The sequence below is a fragment of the Echinops telfairi genome, unplaced genomic scaffold (assembly GCF_000313985.2).
Source record: "Echinops telfairi isolate 266 unplaced genomic scaffold, ASM31398v2 ScPeMD7_443;HRSCAF=831, whole genome shotgun sequence".
Taxonomy (NCBI): Eukaryota; Metazoa; Chordata; class Mammalia; order Afrosoricida; family Tenrecidae; genus Echinops; species Echinops telfairi.
The window spans coordinates 29,904,168-29,924,700 of NW_022104341.1; the positions used below are offsets into that span (position 1 = coordinate 29,904,168).

Below are 20,533 nucleotides of genomic sequence, written 5' to 3' on the forward strand. Positions count from 1 at the left end.
CTGGTCTGGTCCTGGCACCAGGTACTTCCGGGGTCTTCTTCTAAGTGCCTCTCATTTGAGATAGTCACTGAGATTCACTGAGGGCCCTCTGAGTAAGATTCTTTTGCCTTGGGGGCTGGATGTGATAAGGGAAGGCAAGGAGAAACAGGATGTGGGAAGGAAGCGGGCTGCTGTGGCTTAAGGACCCACAACACACTTCCACTGGGAGGGCTGCTTGACCACTGTGTACGGCCCTGTGCCTGGTAGTCAGACCCTCACTCCAAGGGTTAGGAACATGGAAAATCGTCTCCCCGGTCCTTCAGATGGGGTCTGCCCACAGAAGGCGGGACGGAAAAGTCATGGGACTTGGCAAAAAAGAAACTGGAGATTTCTAAAAGAAATGAGCCAACAGGGCAGAACCCAGGGCATGTGGAGAGAGAGCAATGGCGTAAGAACGGAAGGGTTCCCGAGGGAATGGGGTCGACAAGAGGCTTACTGTTAAAGCACAGAGAAGCTGTGTTGTTAGCTCGGGAGGTAGAAAATGCAAGAAAAAACGTTCATGTGTTATTGAGAAGCAATTTGGAGTTATGTTTCCTGACTAGTGGGTGCCACCGAGCATGCCTCTGTTTTCTGCTCTCAGCAGCAGATGGAGAGAGTGATGGAATCCGTTCTGACGGGAGGTGAGACCCCGGCTCAGAATTAGAACTGTGCTCCATAGGGTTTCCAGTGGCTGGTTTTTCAGAATTAGATCACCAGGCCATTTCTTCAGAGGTACCTCAGGGGAACAGAACCTCCGGCCTTTTGATGAGCGGCCGAGTCCTGTGGACCTCACAGGGACTCAGAACAGACGTTGCAGTTGCTTGCCGTGAACTTGATTCTGACTCCGGGTAGAATTGCTGCGTTGACTAGAAAAAACAAATTCACATATGTGTAAGAGAGAAGTGATTACATGTCAATAAAGCATCCCAGTCCAGATCAAATCCATAAGTCCGACATTAGCCCATGGATTCCTCTTCAGACTCACGCAGCACATGCAATGATGCTGCGTGCAGAAAGATCACAGACGAGAGAGAGAGAGAAAGTCCTGTGGATCCAATGGCAGTGGATGCATCTCCAGGGCTCTGGCTGCCATCAGCATAGCCCCCTATGGCTTGTCAACAGGAATGTGAAGAGTGTCCTGCCTCCAGGGAGGAAGAGAGCGCATTCCCAGAATCCTCATGATTAGGCCACACCCACAAGGAGACATCTTCAGGCTGAGACCTGACTGACAGGTTAGACTCCACCCCTTCATTCTTTTATCAAGTTGACATGAAATTGTGTAACGAACACAATTGCCCCAGAGAGTGTTGTCGGCTGAGATCTTTATGGGAGCCCGTCTCCAGGTTTTTCTCACCCAGAGCCCTGGTTGGGTGTTTTTAATTGCTAAGGTTTCAGTGAGCAGCACTCAACCACTGTACCATCATCAGGGTTCCTTGAACCAATAGTTGGAGGTGGTGTCAGGTTTCAGCTCACGGTGACCCCACGTACAAGAGAACACAAACAGGTCCCGCGCCACCTCACTGCTGCTGCTGTGTTGGAGCCCATTGCTGTAACACCACCATCCATCTTTTTGTCATCGCTCTGCGTTTCCTGGGAAGATGGTCTCCTCCAGACACTGGACCCCATCACACGCCCAGAGTATGTGAGAAGTCTCACCATCCTCTCCCGAAGGAGCTATCTGGCCATGCTTGTTCCAAGGAAACGTGTTGAATCTTCTGGCAACGTTCATTGTTTATTTAATATTCTTCGCCGACACCATGATTTAAACGCATCCGTTCTTCTGCAGCAGCGGTTCTCAACCTGTGGGTCATGACCCCTTTGGGGGTCGAACAACCCTTTCACAGGGGTCACCTAAGACCTTCAGAAAACAGATTTCCGATGGTCTTAGGAACCGAGACCCCGCTCCTCTATCCGTCTCCAGGCGGGCCCGCTCACATGCAGATAGCCCAACATACAGTAAGTACCCGGCACGAAGACAGATACCCATGCTACACCATGCTTCAATACAAAATTTCATTTGTCATTAGAAATAAATATTTCACAATACATAGTGACATATTGTTTTGTGATCACTATAATTATGTTCAATTTATAACAATGAAAATACATCCTGCATATTAGATATTTCCATGGTGATTCATAACAGTAGCAAAATGACAGTTATGAAGTAGCAATGAAAATAATTTTACAGTTGGGGGGTCACCCCAACATGAGGAACTATCTAAAAGGGTTGCAGCATGAGGCAGGTGGAGCACCACTGCTCTACAGCCTCATGATCCAGCTTTCTCATGCAGGTGAGGCCAATGAAAATAGACGACTAGGGTCAGAAACACCTGAGTCCTCTGCGATTCTTTAAGAGGTCTTTTGTAGCAAAGTTGCCCAATGTAATACATGCCTATCGGTTCTATAACTACTGCTTCCATGGGCATTGCATGTGGATCCAAGTAAAATAAAGTATTTGACAAAACCAACATTTTCCCATCTATCAGAATCCTGTTTATTGGTCCAGTTTTACACCTTATTGCTGTTCGTTGCCATTGAATTGGTTCTGAATCAGAGCAACCAAGTAAAATTCTTCAGAACCCCAATAATCTATCTGTCTATCTTCTTGTTGCTTATTGGTCCAGTTGTAAAGATTTCCAGTATTTTTATATTAAGGTGTAATCCATACTGAAGGGTGTGGTCTTTGATTTTATCAGTCAACGCTTCAAGTGTTCACGTCCAGCACAAAGGTTATGGCATCTACATATTGCAGGATTTTAACAAGCCTCCCTCCTACCCTTCCTTATCGATAGTTCAACTTCTCAGACGCCTTGCTCAGGATGCAGACTGGCTGTGTATGGTGAGAGGACACGATCCTGACCCACTTTCCCTGATTTTAAACTAGACAGCATCCCTTTGTTCTGGTTTTCTGACCACCTCTTGGTCTATGCACAGCTTCTACACAAGCACAATGATCCCTGTTCTTTGTAATGTTACCCCAAACTCGTTTGCATAATCAATGAAACTCAAGTAAACCCTTTTCTGGAGTTCTCTGCTGGCAGCCAAAATCCATCTGACTTCAGCAGGCCCTCCCCCTCCCAGGCCTTCTTCTGAATCTGGCTTGGATCTCAGGCAGTTCCATAAGTTCTGCTGCAACTTTGGAAATTATCTTAAGCAAAGTTTTCCTTGCATGTGATCATATTAATGAATTGCTCAATAATTTCTCTCTTCTAGTTGATTGGCACGGCAGCTGTCTGCCCAATTTTTTGGCATGAATTAGAGAGTGCCCTTAGTGCTCCCTCAAATTGTCGAAACATTCCTGTTGGTGGTCCAGCCATTTCTGGAGCTTGTTTTTTTTGCCAATTCGTGCAGGTTGGACCTAATCTTTCAATTCCATCAGTTCTTGATCCTACGCTACCTCCTGAAATGGTTGCGTGTCAACCAATTATTTTTGGTACATTGATTTTGTATTCCATCTATTTAGTAGCAGACAGGCAGCTAGAGAATCATTGGTACTTTGGAGACAGAACGCATATAGCCTCAATTCAGAAACTTACCGGGGCCCCCACAAAAAAGGAAGAAAGATTACCCATTTTCCCCCCTCCCTTTCCAAAACCTTTCAACAACCCCGTTGGAATCCTTTAGCTTTTATCTGCCTCATCAGTCAAGGTTATTACTAAGTTAATAATGAACAGAGAAAGTCAAGGAGGGCGGGCGATGAGCTGGCTTGTGGCTAGCAGCCTGTGACTAATTCTCAGGATGAACACTTCTGGGAAATGGACCTTTTTACGTGGGAAGAGTTTACCTCAACTTCCCCACATATTGTGTATGCTGGGATCAATCCAGGTCTTTGCAGGCGTTTGCTACAGACCATTCAGGTGACCACTGTGTAGCCTTTTTTGAAAACTCAAACTGTCACAACAGAGCCCAGGGCTGCTAACCGCACCAGTCTCTCTGTGGGAGAAAGAACGAGGCCACCCGCAGTGGTAGCTGTACCCTGTCCTGGAGGCACCATGAGGAGTCAACTTGAAGGAGTGAGCTTGTTTTCACGGTTGACCGTGATGAGACTCACACGTTAAAGATACCATTTGGGGAATCATTTAGCAAACAACTGTACAGAAAGGGCAAGGAGGAGGAAGGGAAGCACTTTAGGAGCCTGAATCCTAATTGGTGGACACAGGTAAAAATTAGTACAGCCAACTTCCCCGCATGCCACCTGTTTTGCCACGTGTTATAAACATGGAATCTTTATTTTACTCAAAATGAACTTTTAAAATAGCAGAGTTTACAAAAAACTACTGAATCTCAGGTAAAAGCCTTTACCACAAAAGTGTAGATCTACATGGTAAATCTGAGGGCCCAAACACTACAAAGCCTTACATTTCCTAATAATTCATTACCACAAGCAAACTTTGATTATATGTGTTTCCAAATAAGTGACAAAGTAAAATAGGCAGTGCTGATCTCCACTGAGGAAAAAAACAAAAAAAACCCCCTCAACTTGCCCATTATTCCATTGAGGGAATCATTTGAATTTTCAAAATCCTAAGCTTTCCTTTTTAGGTTTATCCACAATACATATATAAACAAACACACCCAGTCTAATTCCATATCTTTATTTTTAAAATGGTTGTTAGAGATCATATACACCATGCAGAAGGCATTCATAACTGTTTTTGTCAAGAGTAGTACAGTATACAAGTTAAATGCAAAACTTAAAATTAAGATTCATGAGAAGCAATCTCGATTCGGAATTTTGGCTCACACATTCTGTGCTAACGTCTTAGTGTTGTTGATATTGTCCCTATGGAAAAATGAGAAGGAAGTCCACTACCAACGGTACTTAGCAGAGCGTTCCCTGTGGATGCAGAAATGATGGACAAGAAACAGGAAGGAGCCAACAAAACAGGACTGTGGTTTGTTCCCCGTTCAACTTTCACACCGAAAAAAATCATTGTCAGGGCCTGTGCAACAGTGATTGGTCTACACCATGTTGTGTACACAGTCTTCAGGATACAAAACCCCTTTTCTGACCAGCCTCTGCCTTGTCTCCGGGGAGAACTAGCACATGCTGATGCTTAGTTCTATTTTCCTGCCCTAATAAAGGAAGAAGGCTCAGAGGAAAACAGAACGAATCAGTCGGGCAGAATATTATAGGCTATCTGGCTTCTCCCCAAATGCATCCTCAAATATAACTGTACGTCCTTTTGCACAAATACTTATACATTCTGCTACCACACAAGTGCCGCTCCGTGGGCTTACAGGGTGAGTGAGTGGAGGACAGACAGTCAACCAGCTCATGTGAGTGGGGCCACAAGCGCTGTAACGATGGGAAAACTTCACTACTGAGCGCAGGGAAATAAAGCTCTATCCCCACAGAAGACTGGCTTGACCCTTTTCACAGTTTGGAGGCCAGTCAAGATTATGTAATATTTATTGAACCATACAACCCTGAATCATGAAACACACGAAGAGCAGAAAGAAGCATGTTCACCATCGAACGAGAACGATGCGAGTAAATCACTGCTCCTGCCTGGCACTCGCACGGGGGGCTGGGCCGGTTGGGAGACCCGAGCATCTCTGTTCTGACCGTTTCTACATAAACGCCTGTCAGGTGACACGAGAGATGATGACGTGGGTGAGAGGGTGCGGGCAGACTGAGGATGGAGAATGGACATAGCGTATCTGTGTGTCTCACAGATGTCCCCTGATATAGGGTAGGAGAGGACCTATACGACTTTACCAGGAAGGCTCATCACAAACTTGTAGATGTTGAACTACGACTGAGCATCCACTGGTACTTTCAAAGGTTATCATCAAGGGAATATAATACTTAATGCTGTCATAAATACAAAAAAGTATTATTACCCAAGCACTAACCCACAACCTATTGCAATCCGGGGGGGAAAAAACGAAACCCCCATAAACCGAGCATGTGGCATTTTGCACCCATGGGAGTGTCTGTCTGTGTGTCTGTCTGTGCTGGGGCACGTGCGTTTCTATGAAAGTGAAATGAAACAATGCTACGGTGAGTGAGCATCAGCTACCAACTTTTGCTCTAACATTGACATTGACTTTTGTGACAAATGTACTATATTTCTGGGAACAGATGCTAACTAAAGTATCATGGTGATAATATAACAAATTTTATTGTCTTCATTTAAAATTCCCTTAAAACGAAATAAAAATATGCTCCAGCAATGCATAGTCTGAGCATCAAAAATTTTTTTTGCATCACATTTTTTTATGCCAAGTGCTAGTCTCTTATTTTGTCAGTGCTTCACAAGCTACCTAAACACTGGTGTATAAAGACATTTTTTTAAAGAGGAAGAGATTTTTATATTCACTGTGGACATGAACAACAGTTGTACCAGTAACAATAAGCCGGTGTTTGGGAAGCGGGTTCCAATGTTCCTGATTGATTCTGTGTACATTGCTTCCTGACGTTTCCAGAGGAGGCAGGGAAGACAACCTCAGCAGCTGAACTTAGCCATGGAGTTCTAAATTCCTGGGCGAATGTTAGCAAACCTGCATTTCATGTTTTGAAAATTCTGCCATCTAGAAAGAAGGTGGGCTAATTCTTGAAGAAAATCAACAGCTCACCATGTATCACAGTCACATCTCAAATTTAAGACAATGTGATCCAACACTGGAATCAGAACACAAGACGATTCTATTATGAAACAAATATGAACAGAGAGGACCGTCAACTTGAAAAAAGGAAGGAAAATAAGAGCAACCAACCACAAAACACCCCTGGATACAGTTAGCATCTCTTTTCTGAAGTCCTGGAAGCAATTCCCATCAGTTCTGCCTGGTTCCCTGAGAACTTGAATGTTTCGGCTAAAGGCAAGTTTTGTAAGGATTGAATGTTGATACTGCTTCTTCCCACTCAGAATAAATATGCACATGTTAGGCAGCTTGTGGTGTTCTATATTCTTCAGAGCTAATACCAAACAACTTTTACTAGGCATCAACAAGCAATTCTTTTATCTCAACTTCAGTCTGGGGAGTGTGACAAGGGAGGGAAGCTGCATTTTGCTACAACGTAACAGCTCACTTTCAGGAATAAGAATAAAATGTGTATCACACACCACCACTCCACGTCTGCAGTTTGTGACCCGTCTTGTTTTCCAGTCTTGCCTAGGTGCAGGTACCAGGGTACTTCGTGGTTACTTCCAAAGCTGCGCGGGCATTGTAATGACAAGACCCATTCGACAAAGACACAAGAACGTCCATGTCCCCAAAATGCGTTGGTAGATTTTATTCATTTTACAATATGCATGATAATAAAAGGCCAACGTACAATGCTCTTTGTTTAAAAAGGAACAAAATGTATTCCAGAAGAGTTAGACAGAGGCATGAGATGAATTTCAGTGTTAAATGGATCTGATTCTTTGTGAGATTGGTGAACTCATCTTAATCGCTAAATAGAGGCTGAATGTTTTACATTATAATCATATCTGGAGATCATGCAGATGGAGGAGAAAGGTTGGGTTTTTTTTTGCTTTTGCTTTGATATTTCTACAAAGTGTTTTAAAATCAATTTTAAAAATCCAAATCCGTCCCTCTCCCTTCCATCACAGTTTGTGTGAGTAACTAAGACTTGTACCCGTAAGAGAGAGGTAGATGCAGGGGCCATCTTCTCACGAGGAAACCCCCTCGACAGATTTTTGTGCACGGAACACAAGGCTCTTGTTAACTCGATGCAATTAGTTGCAGAGTTGAAAAATATTTTGGAGCTGAATGCACATCAATATGAAAATCATAAGCAGCTAACACCAAGTACACGAATGAGTAAGTTCTTAAAGAAAGGCATATGTTCTCTGTACCTCACAAAAATTATCCTCACACATGTTGAACCCAAGATCACACAAGAGAAAATATTTAATGCTTTACATTTAATATACAAATTCAGAGCCAATGAAACAGACTTTCATGAGAGACGAGAAGAACAACTTAAGAAAGTACATGACTTTCAGGATGCCCTTGAGGGGGACGTCTCCTAAGGGCCCTGCGCTTGCTCAAGGCAGGAATCTTCTCAGGGTGCATCGTTACCGTGAAGAGAAACCGACTAAGGAGACGACGAGCAAGCTGGGAAAGGAAGTAAAAGTTAGGCCCCAAAGGAGGTCTGCCAAACACGCTGCACTCTGCCTCCTAAAAACGAACGAAAGCCCCACACCGAACAAGTACGGATGGAAGTCAAAGGTCGTGGTAAGCATACATCACAGACATGGACATCGATGGCCATGAATATAACAATAGGAAGTCTGTTAACACAGGGTGAACAGAAGTAATGCACGAGGGTCGCGAGAGGAAAAGAACCCTGAAACGACCTCCAACGGGGTTCAATCACTTCCTGTCCCCCCTTTACCCCGACCTTCCTTCTCGCAGTGCCTCCGTGAGTCGAAGATGAAAACTCACAAAACTTCAGCATAGTGCTAACACTTTTTACCGCTCTCACTAGGGCTAGACCCCGAGTTGCTTTGATGAGATAGTTGGTGATGGGTCGTCCTAATCATTGCCCACTTTTCGCCATTGGCTACTTCTCCTTCTCCTGTAAGCCCTCAGGAAGTCAACTGCAACCCATGACTGTGGCGTGCGGTCTCCTCTCTCTGGGTCAACATTTATCCAGGCATGTCTGCAAGCGCTCTGTTACAGGGAGAGGGAGCGTGTTCAGCAAATTCTCCTCCACGAGCAAACAGCTCCTCTTCAGGGCCTGACAGCCTTCCAGCTCGGGAGGAAGCGTTTCCAGGTAATTCCCAATGAGCTCCAGGTGAGTGAGGTTTGACAGCTCCCCCACCTGAGGGGACAAATCCATGAGGCTATTTTTCCCCAACAGTAAACACTGCAGCTTTTTGCACTGAAACAGCCCATCTGGAAGCATCTCAATCTGGAAGGAGGAAAAAAAGGAGCAGCAGTCAAATTTCTGGAATTCTTTGTGCTCTATAGTACTATATTTATTTACACCGCTGCCTCATTCCAAAAACATTTCTGACGGTTTCGAACCAGCCACAGCAAACCTGAAGGAGCACAGGTCTCCTCTGGCACACGGGAGGTCACCCACCCCGGGGTGGAGTTGACGATCCACTAGGAAGCATTTGAAGTAAATGAAAAAGAGAAAAACAATGAGAGCATTATTAGAGATGGAGGTTAGCACAAAAGTGGGCACCAGAAGCATCCAAACCTTTGCTTTGTAGCAAGAAAACAAAACTCATGGCTGTTGACTTAATCCTGATCCACAGTGACCCTACAGGATGGAGAAGAACTGTCTGTCCCATAGGGTTTCCATGGGTATACATTGTTACTGAAGCAGACCGCTTCATCCTTCTATGGAGCTGCTGAAACCACGGACCTTTCTTCTGGTTACCAGTTCAGTGCTTAAGAAAATGGGCATACTTGTACCAGCAATTCTTCAAGAAAACTCTATCAGACACATACCTATTGTCCCTAAAATAAAAACGAGAAAAAAATCCCCAAATCTGTAACTGAGGAAAATATCCATTATGCCCGAGTGTTGGGTCAGTTATAAATAGCTCCCAAAGGTCCTCATACAGTTGACTATGTAATGTAATGAGCAACATCCTCAAAAACATCCAGAAAACGGACACACACCAGTCAGTGTTTCTCAGGTTAGACAGAAACCTCTACTCTTAAAAACAGAACAAAGCTGCCTAAGTAAAGACAGGATATGATGATATATGTACCTCTATTCTACTTCCTTATATACACACATCCATCTAAGTATTCTTTTCTTGTTCTATGAGTTTCAATTAAATGATTCATACAATGAAATAATTCTTAGTATGATAAATAGCCTGCAGCTCTATGAACCTTTAAAAGCCGCTCAACTGAGTTGCTCCTGGTATATGCTGGGTAGTTTATATGTGAGCCTAACCCGAGTATTTCCATCTCTAAGTAGTGATGACAAAAATAATAGGAAGCACTGTAATAGTACTGATCTCCAGAAGAAAGCTGTCCATTCGTCACCTTCTGGCTTCCAGCCTTGGAATTAGAGGAATGTGTTGAAGGTATGAATGTGGAAGTCAGGAAACGGACATATCAACTCGAGTGAGGCCTACGATGTGGGCCAGCCCGGGCGGGGAGTTATTGAGACCATGAGCTCAAAGGAAGCTAGTAGGGGCAGCACTGTCCCACAGGGTTTCCAAGGCTGTATTCTTTCCAGGAACAGAATGCTTCATCTTTCTCCACAGACGTGTTGGAGGGATGGAACTGCCGACTGACTTTTCAGTTGGCATCTGAGTGCTTAACCATTGCAGCACCGGGGCGCTTTCTGTATACCCGTAGTGACCCACATAGTAATAGTCAATCAACTGGGTAATTAAGCAGCATTAATGAGAAACCTCCAGACCAGTCCTTTCCAAAGTGTGGTTCTTGTGCAGTAATATCAGTTTCACCTGGAAACTTTTTAGAAATGTACACTCTCAGGTCCTACATCCGAAACCCTGTGAGTGGATTCCAACTTGCAGCAGAAAGTTTTAACAAACCCTCCGCTAATTCTGGTATCCACTACAGTTTAAGAAGCACTGCTAACCTCAATAGATCCTGAAGGGGGTTTAAAACCATACATTCTTTAAGACATGAAGATTTCTTGTTTTCTTTTAGAATGTACTCCATCCTTTTAAACTTAGTAAAAGCTCAGAGTTTTTCGGACCAGAAAGAATATGTTCTCAACTCTCAACTTTCTTTTGTATATTTTCCACCAATCTGTGGTTTTCCAAAATGGTACCTGTTGAGTCACAAGTTATTAGTCAACACCAGCCCCCAAGGCCATATTTGGCGTGAATATGAATTACCAAAGATGTCTAAGAAATAATAGACACGTGGCATGGGGGAGAACAGAAGAGCAGTTCCCATTTTCAACCAGAGGAAGATCCCTTTCATTGCCGACAGCCCTGATTGTTGACCAAGTTTTCTTCTTCTCATCCGGACATGACTCTGACCCTCACTCTTGCCTCTCAGAGGAGCATGCACTGTCTCTTTACTTTTTCCTCTCCCTTCGAATTACTTGAACCCAGGAATTTATTCATTAGCTTAGTTTTTCCTTGTTTCAGTGAAGTTTTCCCTAATTCGGCTTCACTCTTGCCAATTATGGTTCCTTTTCGAGCAAGGATTCTGGAAAAAGCTCCTAAGGAGTCCTAGTCTCACATTATAGAAACACGACTTTCATCTTCCATTGTCTTTCTAGGCACGCATTTAGGTCTTGTCTTGCTTACCGCAATGCATAATTCATGATCCTAGCATTTTAAATATAGAGTTATTCTCCCTACAATAGATTTGAAAAGGTGAGGGGTTGGACCAAACTTTAAGTATTTAAGACCTTGCAAAATAAAAAAGTAAGCTCTACCATAACTGTTTTAAAGTTAAAATATAAGTTTAATTAATTGAAAATATGAAGCTGATATCTATATAAAAACTGAAAAAGAGAATAAAGAGAACTAACATTTTGTTGGGCAATTACTATGTACCAAATGCTTTATGTATATTTCTCACATATTCTCCAGCATAATTTACTTATAAGTTAGATTAAAAATTGCTGGGTCAACTCACTAGCCATTCATGAGATACAACTCCAAACAACAATGAGATATCACCGCATATCCATAACAAGAGCCCAGTTCAAAAATAGAACAACAAATGCTGGCGAGGGCGCGGTAAGCTTGGAACTCATGCACACTGCTGGAGAGCTTGTAAATATGTGAAACTATTGTGGAGAGTGACACGGTGATACCTTAAACAGTAGCAAAGGGAACACCACAGCACCCAGCAATACCTTTGCTGGGCACATGGCCCAAAGAAATGAGAGACAACACTACAGATGCACGCTGTCCCAGGTTCATTGCAGCACAGTTCACAACAGCAAGAAGCCAGAAACAGCCATGAACCATGAAACACCTCAAGACATGGAGGGGCCTGAACCCATTATTCTGAGTGAATCAGACAATCACAAAAGGACAAATAGCGTATGTGTCTACTACTATAAGGATAAACACCGAGAAGAGGGCACGTTTCTTCTCTCAGATCGTATAATCTTCTAATCTAGTCTCCTAAGCAATGAAGTCGAGTGCCTCCCTAGTGCCCAAGTATCACCTCCTTTATATGAACATCTGAAAGTCCATTTGGACAGAGGTGACCTCACGCCAGCTGGGGTCAGTTTTTCAAGAGAGGGAAACGTTCATTTAGTTGCACCCATAAAACTTATGCTAACATCACCCCAAATCAACTGTCACTCCTACCAGAGAATTAAAGGAACCTTAATGGAAATGATAGTCAAGACTCAGGGAAGAGAGCATGTATCCCTCGGAGAAGGTGATTACACTTCTTTTGCTGGGTCAACCGGGTGGAGCAACCATCGCATCAAGGGAAAAATGCTCAACTATACTTCTACAAAACCCAAGCGGACCTGGATGTATGTATGGATTGTGATAAGAGTTGTCCGAGCCCCCAATAAAATGATTTAAAAAGCCCACGAAAATCAAGTGGACAAGATGCTCAGTACTAATTACCAAATTGGATACTTTTGACGTAGTTTCTCTCCAGCCCCTGGCGACCCAGGCTGTGTGCTACGGACTACTGAGAATTTAGACTCTGTCCGTTCAAGGTGCACAGCATCCTTCATAGGCCAGACCAGAAGGAACCGATGCAGAAACCTCACTAATCGAACTGGGCTTTATTTCAAACTCACTTGTAGTGGAGTTAAGGGACTGACTTCAAGCTGAATCCCCTCGTGTGGGAAAAAGCAGATGACGGCTATCCCAAGGCTATGGCGTTGGTGGTCATTGGAGTTCGGGTCAGATCTTTTGCTCTGAGGTCCCTCAATGAATGGTGGCCTGGGACAACCATGTGTTTTAATGCCCTCCTGGCTTTCCTATGACATATATTAGTCTGGTAGGCATGGTTCTGCCTTTGTGAATGAGTGTTATTGAACATTTTACCCTATCCCCAAGCCCCATGATTCACATAAATCGTGTTCAGTCACTTAAGAGTTTAATCTGCACAAGTCAACAATTCATGTATTGTGATCTGCAGCCAATTTATACGTGTATAATTTCCTTTCCTCAACAGTGTTTCAAATTCTATACCACTGACTAAAATAGTAACACTATCAATAACTTAAGCCCCAGGGCGATGATTTACATATGTTCTCTATCATAAAATGATAACCATGTCTCTAAAGTGAACCAAAGCATTATAAGCAATATGAATAGACTTGGGGGTAGAACTTAATTCTAGCCCCCATCTACAACCAATTAGTTCTTGTGGCATGATCCTACTCAATACATGCCCTCATGAAAAGATCACTGAAGATACGGGTACTATAGCAAAGTGTGGTGAAAAAAAAAAACAGATGGTGCCCGGCTGTCAGAAAGAATAGTCTATGTGGTCTTAAAGGCTTGTCTTAAAACCAGCAGTCATCTAAGTGTGGCATCAACTAAGTCTACATGGAAGGAGCCCTCCAGCCGGTGTGATCCAAGGATTGTATATGGGAAAATCCAAATCCAAAGGATGGGATGCTATCAGAGCTTAAATTGTGAATGCCCAGTTTTCAGAAGACTATGGATGACAGTGGAAACACAAAACCCATTTGCAGGGTCCCCACATGGATTAAGTCTTTGGTAAATCTCCTCTTAACACAGTCCAGGGTTGTGAATACTCTTGCTCTTAAAGAACATTGTAGAGTCAATTGTGGCAGATGTAATTCGGTAAAAACGTGATACCTTATCATTTGTTCTCCCTTCTTCTGACCCCACTTTAAAGTTATTTCAGTTTTCAATATTTTCTGCTTTCTTTTTGATTCAGGTTTTTCTCTGCTTTGTCAAGTCATTATTGTTGCTTTTCTTCCTGCTTGTGCTTTGTACGATTTGCTGTACATGAAACCCAGGATAGGTAACGCTTAGGCAAATCCAAGGTAGGACAGCGACTGGACTAGTAATTACATAGCAGAGTGGCAGGGTAGATTTTGGGGGAAATTGGGAGCTAGTAACAATGCGGATAAGAAGATAATGTTCTAAAATTGGTTGCGGTTGGACAACTCTTAATATGTTTGAACGATTAAATTGTATGGTACATAAAATACATGATGGTCAGCAGAGTCTGCTCAAGTTTACATGCCTAGGAAGTGTGAGTTGGGCCAGGCTCAGAGGACTCTTCCAAACCCCACCCACTGCTATTGAGTGGATTCAGACTAGTAGAGGACACTTAGTACAACTTCAAGTCTAGTTCCCCTCTATGTTCCACACTACGGGTACGGCAGCTGCTCAAAAGACTGGCTATGTAAAGGAAGGAATAGATGTACTTACATTGTTGTTGGTCACAGCAAAGTACTGCAAATTACTCAGATACTGGATTTCTTCTGGAATGAAAGTCAGGTGATTATAGCTTAGATCCAAATAGGAGAGTTTGGTGCATAGGAACAGCTGCAGGGGCAGATTCTCAATATTATTGTGGTCCAGAAAGAGTTGCTCTAAGTTAGCCAATGCCCCAATCTGGGCAGGAATATAAGCAATGTTATTGTGCCACAACTTTAAGCAGGACAGATTCTGGAGATGCTGGAAGCTAATGATCTCCTCCACCGTTTTCAGGTTATTTTCTTTGAGGTCTAACTCATGCAAGTTGTTCAGACTGAAGATGGAGTGCGGAATGCGTTCCAGGTCGCAGCTGATCAGCTCCAGGCTTTTCAGATTGACCATCTTTTTCAAGTTGTTCAACACCACCAGCTTGCTTCCCTCATTATCCAGGGACAGCTTCTGCAGGGAAGGCAGGAGGTCTGTCACGACTTGTGGGATCCGGGAGAGGCTGCTCTTCAAATAGAGAGTCCTCAGGTTCTTTAAGTCCTGAAAGCCCTCCAGCTGCATGGTGCTCACGTGCTCGGGCAGGACGCAGCCGGACAGATAGAGTTCCTTGAGATTCTTCAGGTGAAACACCCAACGTGGGATCTTCCCCATCTCGGTAAATTTCAAACGTAGGATTTTTAAATTCTCCTCCAGAAAGGCCAGCGCAGCGTGCTCTACCAGCAGGGAGGAATGGTACACGTGCAGCTCCTTGAGGTTGACCAGCTGAGAGACGGCGGAGGGCAGCTTGACCTCTGGGATGAGCTCCAGGCTTAGCACTTCAATTTCGGTGAGCTCGAAGACGTTGTCTGGCAGACCACTGAGCATGAAGAGACGCAGTTCGACCTTGTCCTGGGAAGTTTTCACCAGCTTACTTTTAAGTTTCTCCACTGTCCACTCGTTGTTGAGGTTGATCTGTTTCAGTTTGTTCTCACTGACCTCCGACAGGAAGATGGAGAAGCGCTTAGAATAGAGGGGGTCGTACTGATCAGCCAAATGCAGGATGAAGGCGAAGTCATTCTTGACGTCCGGGATATCACTGTAATTGCTTTTCTCTCGTAATGCCTCAAAGGAGTATTGCTTCAGGGAGCTCCTCAGCATCCACCAGAGGCTGTAGGAGGAGGTGAGCCCGTACAGTATCACCAGAATGACATAAAAGGAAGCTAGGACTTTAAATATTTCTGCCAATGAGTAGACGCACTGGTAGCGTTTATAGCCGGTGAAAGCCTGTACATCAATGGAACAGTCGATTTCAAGAGTAATGTAGGATAAAAAGTAGGGAACATACGTTATGATGAGGGCAAACAGAATGACCTTGACTATGATCTGCTTCAGATACACTCTGTAAATGATGTCCTTCTGCTCCACGTGCATGCGGAACCTTTTCACTTTCTCAAAGATGGCTTTGGCCTGCTCCCCCTCCTTCTTGTCCAGCACGCTGGAGGTCGGGCTCTCTATGCCCGCTGAGTCCAAGCCTGCCTGCGAGTAGGGCAGGGACTGCTTGTTGGAATCGATGTCAGACGAACACCCTGAGGAGGAGAGCAACACCTTGGACTTGGAGAGGATCAGGGGCCTCACGGACTGCTCGGCCACGGTTTCCGAGAGGGCCCGGGTGGTCCACGGAGAATCAAAGCACTTGTGAAGAATGGCCACAAAATGCTCAAGCCTCGAACTGGTATTGGGGTAGTGGAGCCAAAAGTTGCTGCAGGCCGCGAAGATGAGCGTGTGCAGGAGCACCAGGTAAGGGAAGAACTTGGCGAACCAGTGGAGCTCCTTCTCGTAGCAGACGGCATCGATGTAGGAGTACTGCTGCCGGTGGAGGTCATTCTGGATTCTCAGCGGGAGGGGAAGCGGGGCCCTCCGGTCCGAGGACATGTTCATGCTGGCTTTCAGGAGGTCCCAAGGCACGGTGCAGTGATTGTCGAATTCCACTTTACACGGAAGACAGCACAAAACCCTGCTCTGTGTGAGCTGCAGTGCTCCGGCCAGCACGGCCACCAGCAGCATGATCAGGGTGATGTAATACCAGAAGACGTCCCACCACGGCTTTAGGATGTGATAAGACGACTGGGCGTCTGCTAAACATTTCAGCTCCGTTAGTGTAATCATGACTTTCACTTGCAGTGGTACAGAAACTGGGAGAGGAAAACAATAAAGAAAAACCACTGAAGCAAATGACCAAAACATGAACTTAACGCTAATGCTTCTGCATGCACCCCCTACCCAATCTAGTCAGCTCAGGGGGCAAAGGTAGGCTGTCAGGATCTCACACAGGGGCAGAAGGAAGGAGGCACAGCAGTTTTACGGGTACATGGGTCTTCTGGCTTCAGCTAGATTTCAGCACTGTAGTCTTCAGATGGAAGACCACTGGGTGAGGGCCAAGCTGGATTTGTCGTGGTTACACATGGGGCTGGGATCCACAAGGTCTGCAGTTTGAAACCACCAAGTGCTCCCTTGGGAGGACGACCAGGCTTTCCATTCCCAGAGAGTCTCAGAAACCCAGAGGGCAGTCTAGCCTGTCTTACAGGGCCGCCGAGAGTCAGAAGTGACTCAATGGCAGTGAGTTTATGGGATAGTAATTGCGGCACTAATCTAGTTACTTCCGGATCTTAACTCCTTGCTGGGTTATTAGTATGAGCCAGGAGCCAAGACTTCTTTAAGGCATTGGGAAATCTGGTTTTCTAACAGTCGCAGCTAAAATCTTCAAAAGGGCTGACTTAGCGCTGCTGCATCTTTCACCCTCGTTATGAAGCATCCATTTTCGCCAGAGCTGTGTTGTCATCACTACAAGGAGAGACCCCTTTGAGGAAACTTCACTCTACAAAATGATCCCTTAAGCTTAGACCGACTTTACTGATTCTGTGCTCAACAAATGTCCTTTAATACACCCCGACCCCTGCCTTTTCCCTCCAAGGTCTTGCTCTGTGATTTAAGTAGATGTCCCATTTGGAATTTGTAGAAGGTGGGAAACAACAGTAATGGCTTAAAAAGGGACCGAGGAGAGAAACCCAATTTGAATACTCTACAATGAGGACTCATCTCATGTTTATACTACTGCTTCAAAGTATTAATATGATAAATGATTAAGGACATACTCTATTAAAGATGTCTTGCTTTCAGAAAAACACTGTCAGGTGGATTTCTGCTGTCAGATGGAGTATGCACTTCCATACTGCAAACTATTTAGATCATTAAGAATTATTCACAGCTTACATAAATCAATCTTTCTTTTTAAATGCCAGACCACCTGTAAAATGGCAGAGTAAGACAGATAAATGGAAATATTTGGATCTTGTAAAGCATCTGACAAGGAAAATAAAAACTAAAAACAGTAGCATGGTCACCCTTTGCCGTCGGGCCAGCTCCGATGTGATGCCCAAGGTTTTCTCTTGAACTTTTCTTAACTCGCGTATGTTTGCTCATTCCTGGGCTTGAGTTTAACTCAAGATTGTATGAGTAGCTTTATCCCCCCTTTCTCACATCAGGTATCCTTTTAGGGATTGGCATTCTGCACCAATGTCAGAATCCTATTACAGTGACCCCAGTGTCTTTCAATGTCTTCTACTTTTGCTAGTCAGTCTCAACAGATCGCTGACCATCTGATCCTGGACCACACATCTTCGTGCTTTCCCTTCACGGAATCCACCCGAGAGGTAGTCAATTGATATGGCCTTTCTAGCCGTCACTCGAAGCCTGTGGCTGTCACTCTATTTTGGAGGGCTCCTTTTGTTCTTTTTTAAAATCATTTTACTGGGGCCTCATACAACTCTTATCACAACCCATCCATCCATCCATTGTGCCAAGCACATCTGTACATTCATTGCCTTCATCATTCTCAAAACATTTGCTAAGTGGAGAGCTTCTTGCTACACTAATAGGCAGGAGTAAGACCTACCCTTTCCTTTGGGGAAATATTTAAACTCTACTTCAGTAGAGGGTGTGAACCAAGCCACACCCTTTGCTTTCTTGGTGGCATCTTTAAAATATTAATAGAGGGTGTAATTTAAAACCAGCCTCCCTTTTCCTTAGGGATATGGCTGGCCAAAAGGCCACCACCCCTCCATCAAAGCCATTGGTTGTCATCTGGGACAGAGAGCAAGCCAAGGACCACTGGAAGAGCAGGTCCCAGATCTCTGCCTGATGTAGCAGAGGCCTCGGAGACAAGACGCACTAGAGGTTTCGGCACAGAGCAGCAGTGAGACTACGGGGTCCTTTTTCCTCATCTGGCCCCAGACTGGAAATGTGGGACAGTGGCAGGCGGGCTGGTTCCCTGGCCCATGGAGGCAAAGACCAAGGGACCACATATGTACTGTTTCCCCGAAAATAAGACAGTGTCTTATATTAATTTTTGCCCCCAAAGTTGCACTGGGTCTTATTTTCAGGGGATGTCTTATTTTTCCATGAAGAATAACACGGTACACATTTATTGTTCATGGTTTTATTAAAAGAGACCTCACACTTCCTGTCTGCTCTGGCTGTGCTGTGGCCAACAGTGAGCTGTGTAGCGGTGCCCGCCGCTTCGGTCCAGAGTCCAGAGTTACGGTACCTTGGGGGGGGGGCGCACCTTATGTTTCATTGAGAGGCAAAACTGTAAGTAGGTCTTATTTTCGGGGGATGTCTTACTTTCGGGGAAACAGGGTAGCTGAGAGGCTGAGAACTGCAGAGAGACTTGGCTACTGGCTGAGGAGACAAGTGACTGTATTCTTACTATTTGCTGATCCTGGACTCTTAGCCCCCCTAAGAGACCACCCCCTTCATAATGAGTATTGCCTTTGAGTTCTGTGTGGCTATTGCAATGAATTATTGAAACCAGCATCAACGTAAAGTGCCATGGGAGGAATGGGTGGGGTCAGAATAGGTAATGAAAGATGGACCGAGGAGGCTTGTCTGATCTTGGCCTTTTGGGGACAGGGAAGCTAGAGGAGGTGAGATATGTCGTTCTCAGGGCACTTACTGCACATCCCACAATCCCTCATTTTAACTGATGGGCTGAGGAACCACTTTCGGCTTGCCTAAATCCATATCTTATTAAGTTTTCAAGGCCCTCCTTTGAATTTTTGTTTAATTATCGAATTCTTTAGAGTTTTCCTCTAGTTTAACAGTTATGGTTAAATTAACTCCAGCTCTTGGTGAGACACAGGATTTTCGATGGCTGATTTGGGATAAGATCTCCAGCCTCTCTTCCAGGTTGCCTTGAACTTCAGTTTGTTAAATGCCTGTACCACGCAGGGACTTCTTAATCTAGATTAGACGGTCTCCATCTAATTCTCAACTCTTTATATTCTGCTTCACTCTACTGCAGTTAATCAGAATAAAGTGCTAAGGCAAGGCAAACAACCCCAACAGGACTATATGAGACAAACGAAAAATCCTGCACTTGGGCTTCAAACTACTCTAAGATACAATGGAAGGGATTATGAAAAACATTGCTGGATGAGAGAGAACAAGGGAAAAATACCTGGGGACTTCAGTTAGCACGTATCCTTTGGGCTAATTGCTTGACAGTTAGTATGCTAAAATACTGATTGTAAATAACCCTTGGTCATGTTAATAGGTGGACCCAGATATAGGGGCCACAGTCCTTCTGTGCCTGACAAATGAGATCACCTCAGCTCAGTTATAGATTAAAGGTTAAATGGGTAACAAATGATCAGGAGATAATTCTTGACAGACTGTTTCCTACAGAAGAATATAGGTAAGTGATGACGCTAGGCTAAGGCAAAAGATGACTCGGTGATGGGAGAATTTCTCTCTACATCTGCCCCCTCCCTCCTAGATGAAAGAGTGATCCAGAGGCGGGGCTAAGAGAGAAGACACTTCAGACCAGGGGTTCTCAAACTATGGCCCATGGGTCACATGCGGCCTGCAGAGGACATTTATCTGGCCCGCCGGGTGTTTTTGCCCCATTTGTTTTTTTTACTTCAAAATAAGATATGTTCAGTGTGCACAGGAATTTGTTCTTGGGTTTTTTTTAAAACAATAGTCCAGCCCACCAACGGGTCTGAGGGACAGTGAACTGGCCCGCTGTTTAAAAAGTTTGAGGACCTCTGCTTCAGACAGTCCCAGCTTAATTCGATCTGAGGTGAAGCATCTACAGACGGGCTGTTCTGGGAATAGCTCAGCTCCCCATGTCTGTCTGACTCTTAAGTGTGTAAGATGACAATACTTCAAAAATGTTGCAA

The 20,533-nt window shown here is 44.4% G+C and overlaps 1 protein-coding gene across 1 annotated transcript; it reads right to left on the reverse strand.

Moving 5' to 3' along the window:
• Window positions 1-7,240: 7,240 nt before the first annotated feature.
• On the reverse strand, window positions 7,241-16,486 carry LRRC8B (leucine rich repeat containing 8 VRAC subunit B). Its single transcript, XM_004699273.3, has 2 exons — window positions 14,322-16,486; window positions 7,241-8,893 (listed from the first exon to the last, which is right to left on the reverse strand). Exons 1-2 carry the CDS (start codon window positions 16,458-16,460, stop codon window positions 8,621-8,623), a joined length of 2,412 nt encoding a protein of 803 aa, XP_004699330.1. The 5' UTR covers window positions 16,461-16,486; the 3' UTR covers window positions 7,241-8,620.
• Between the last annotated feature and the right edge of the window lie 4,047 nt (window positions 16,487-20,533).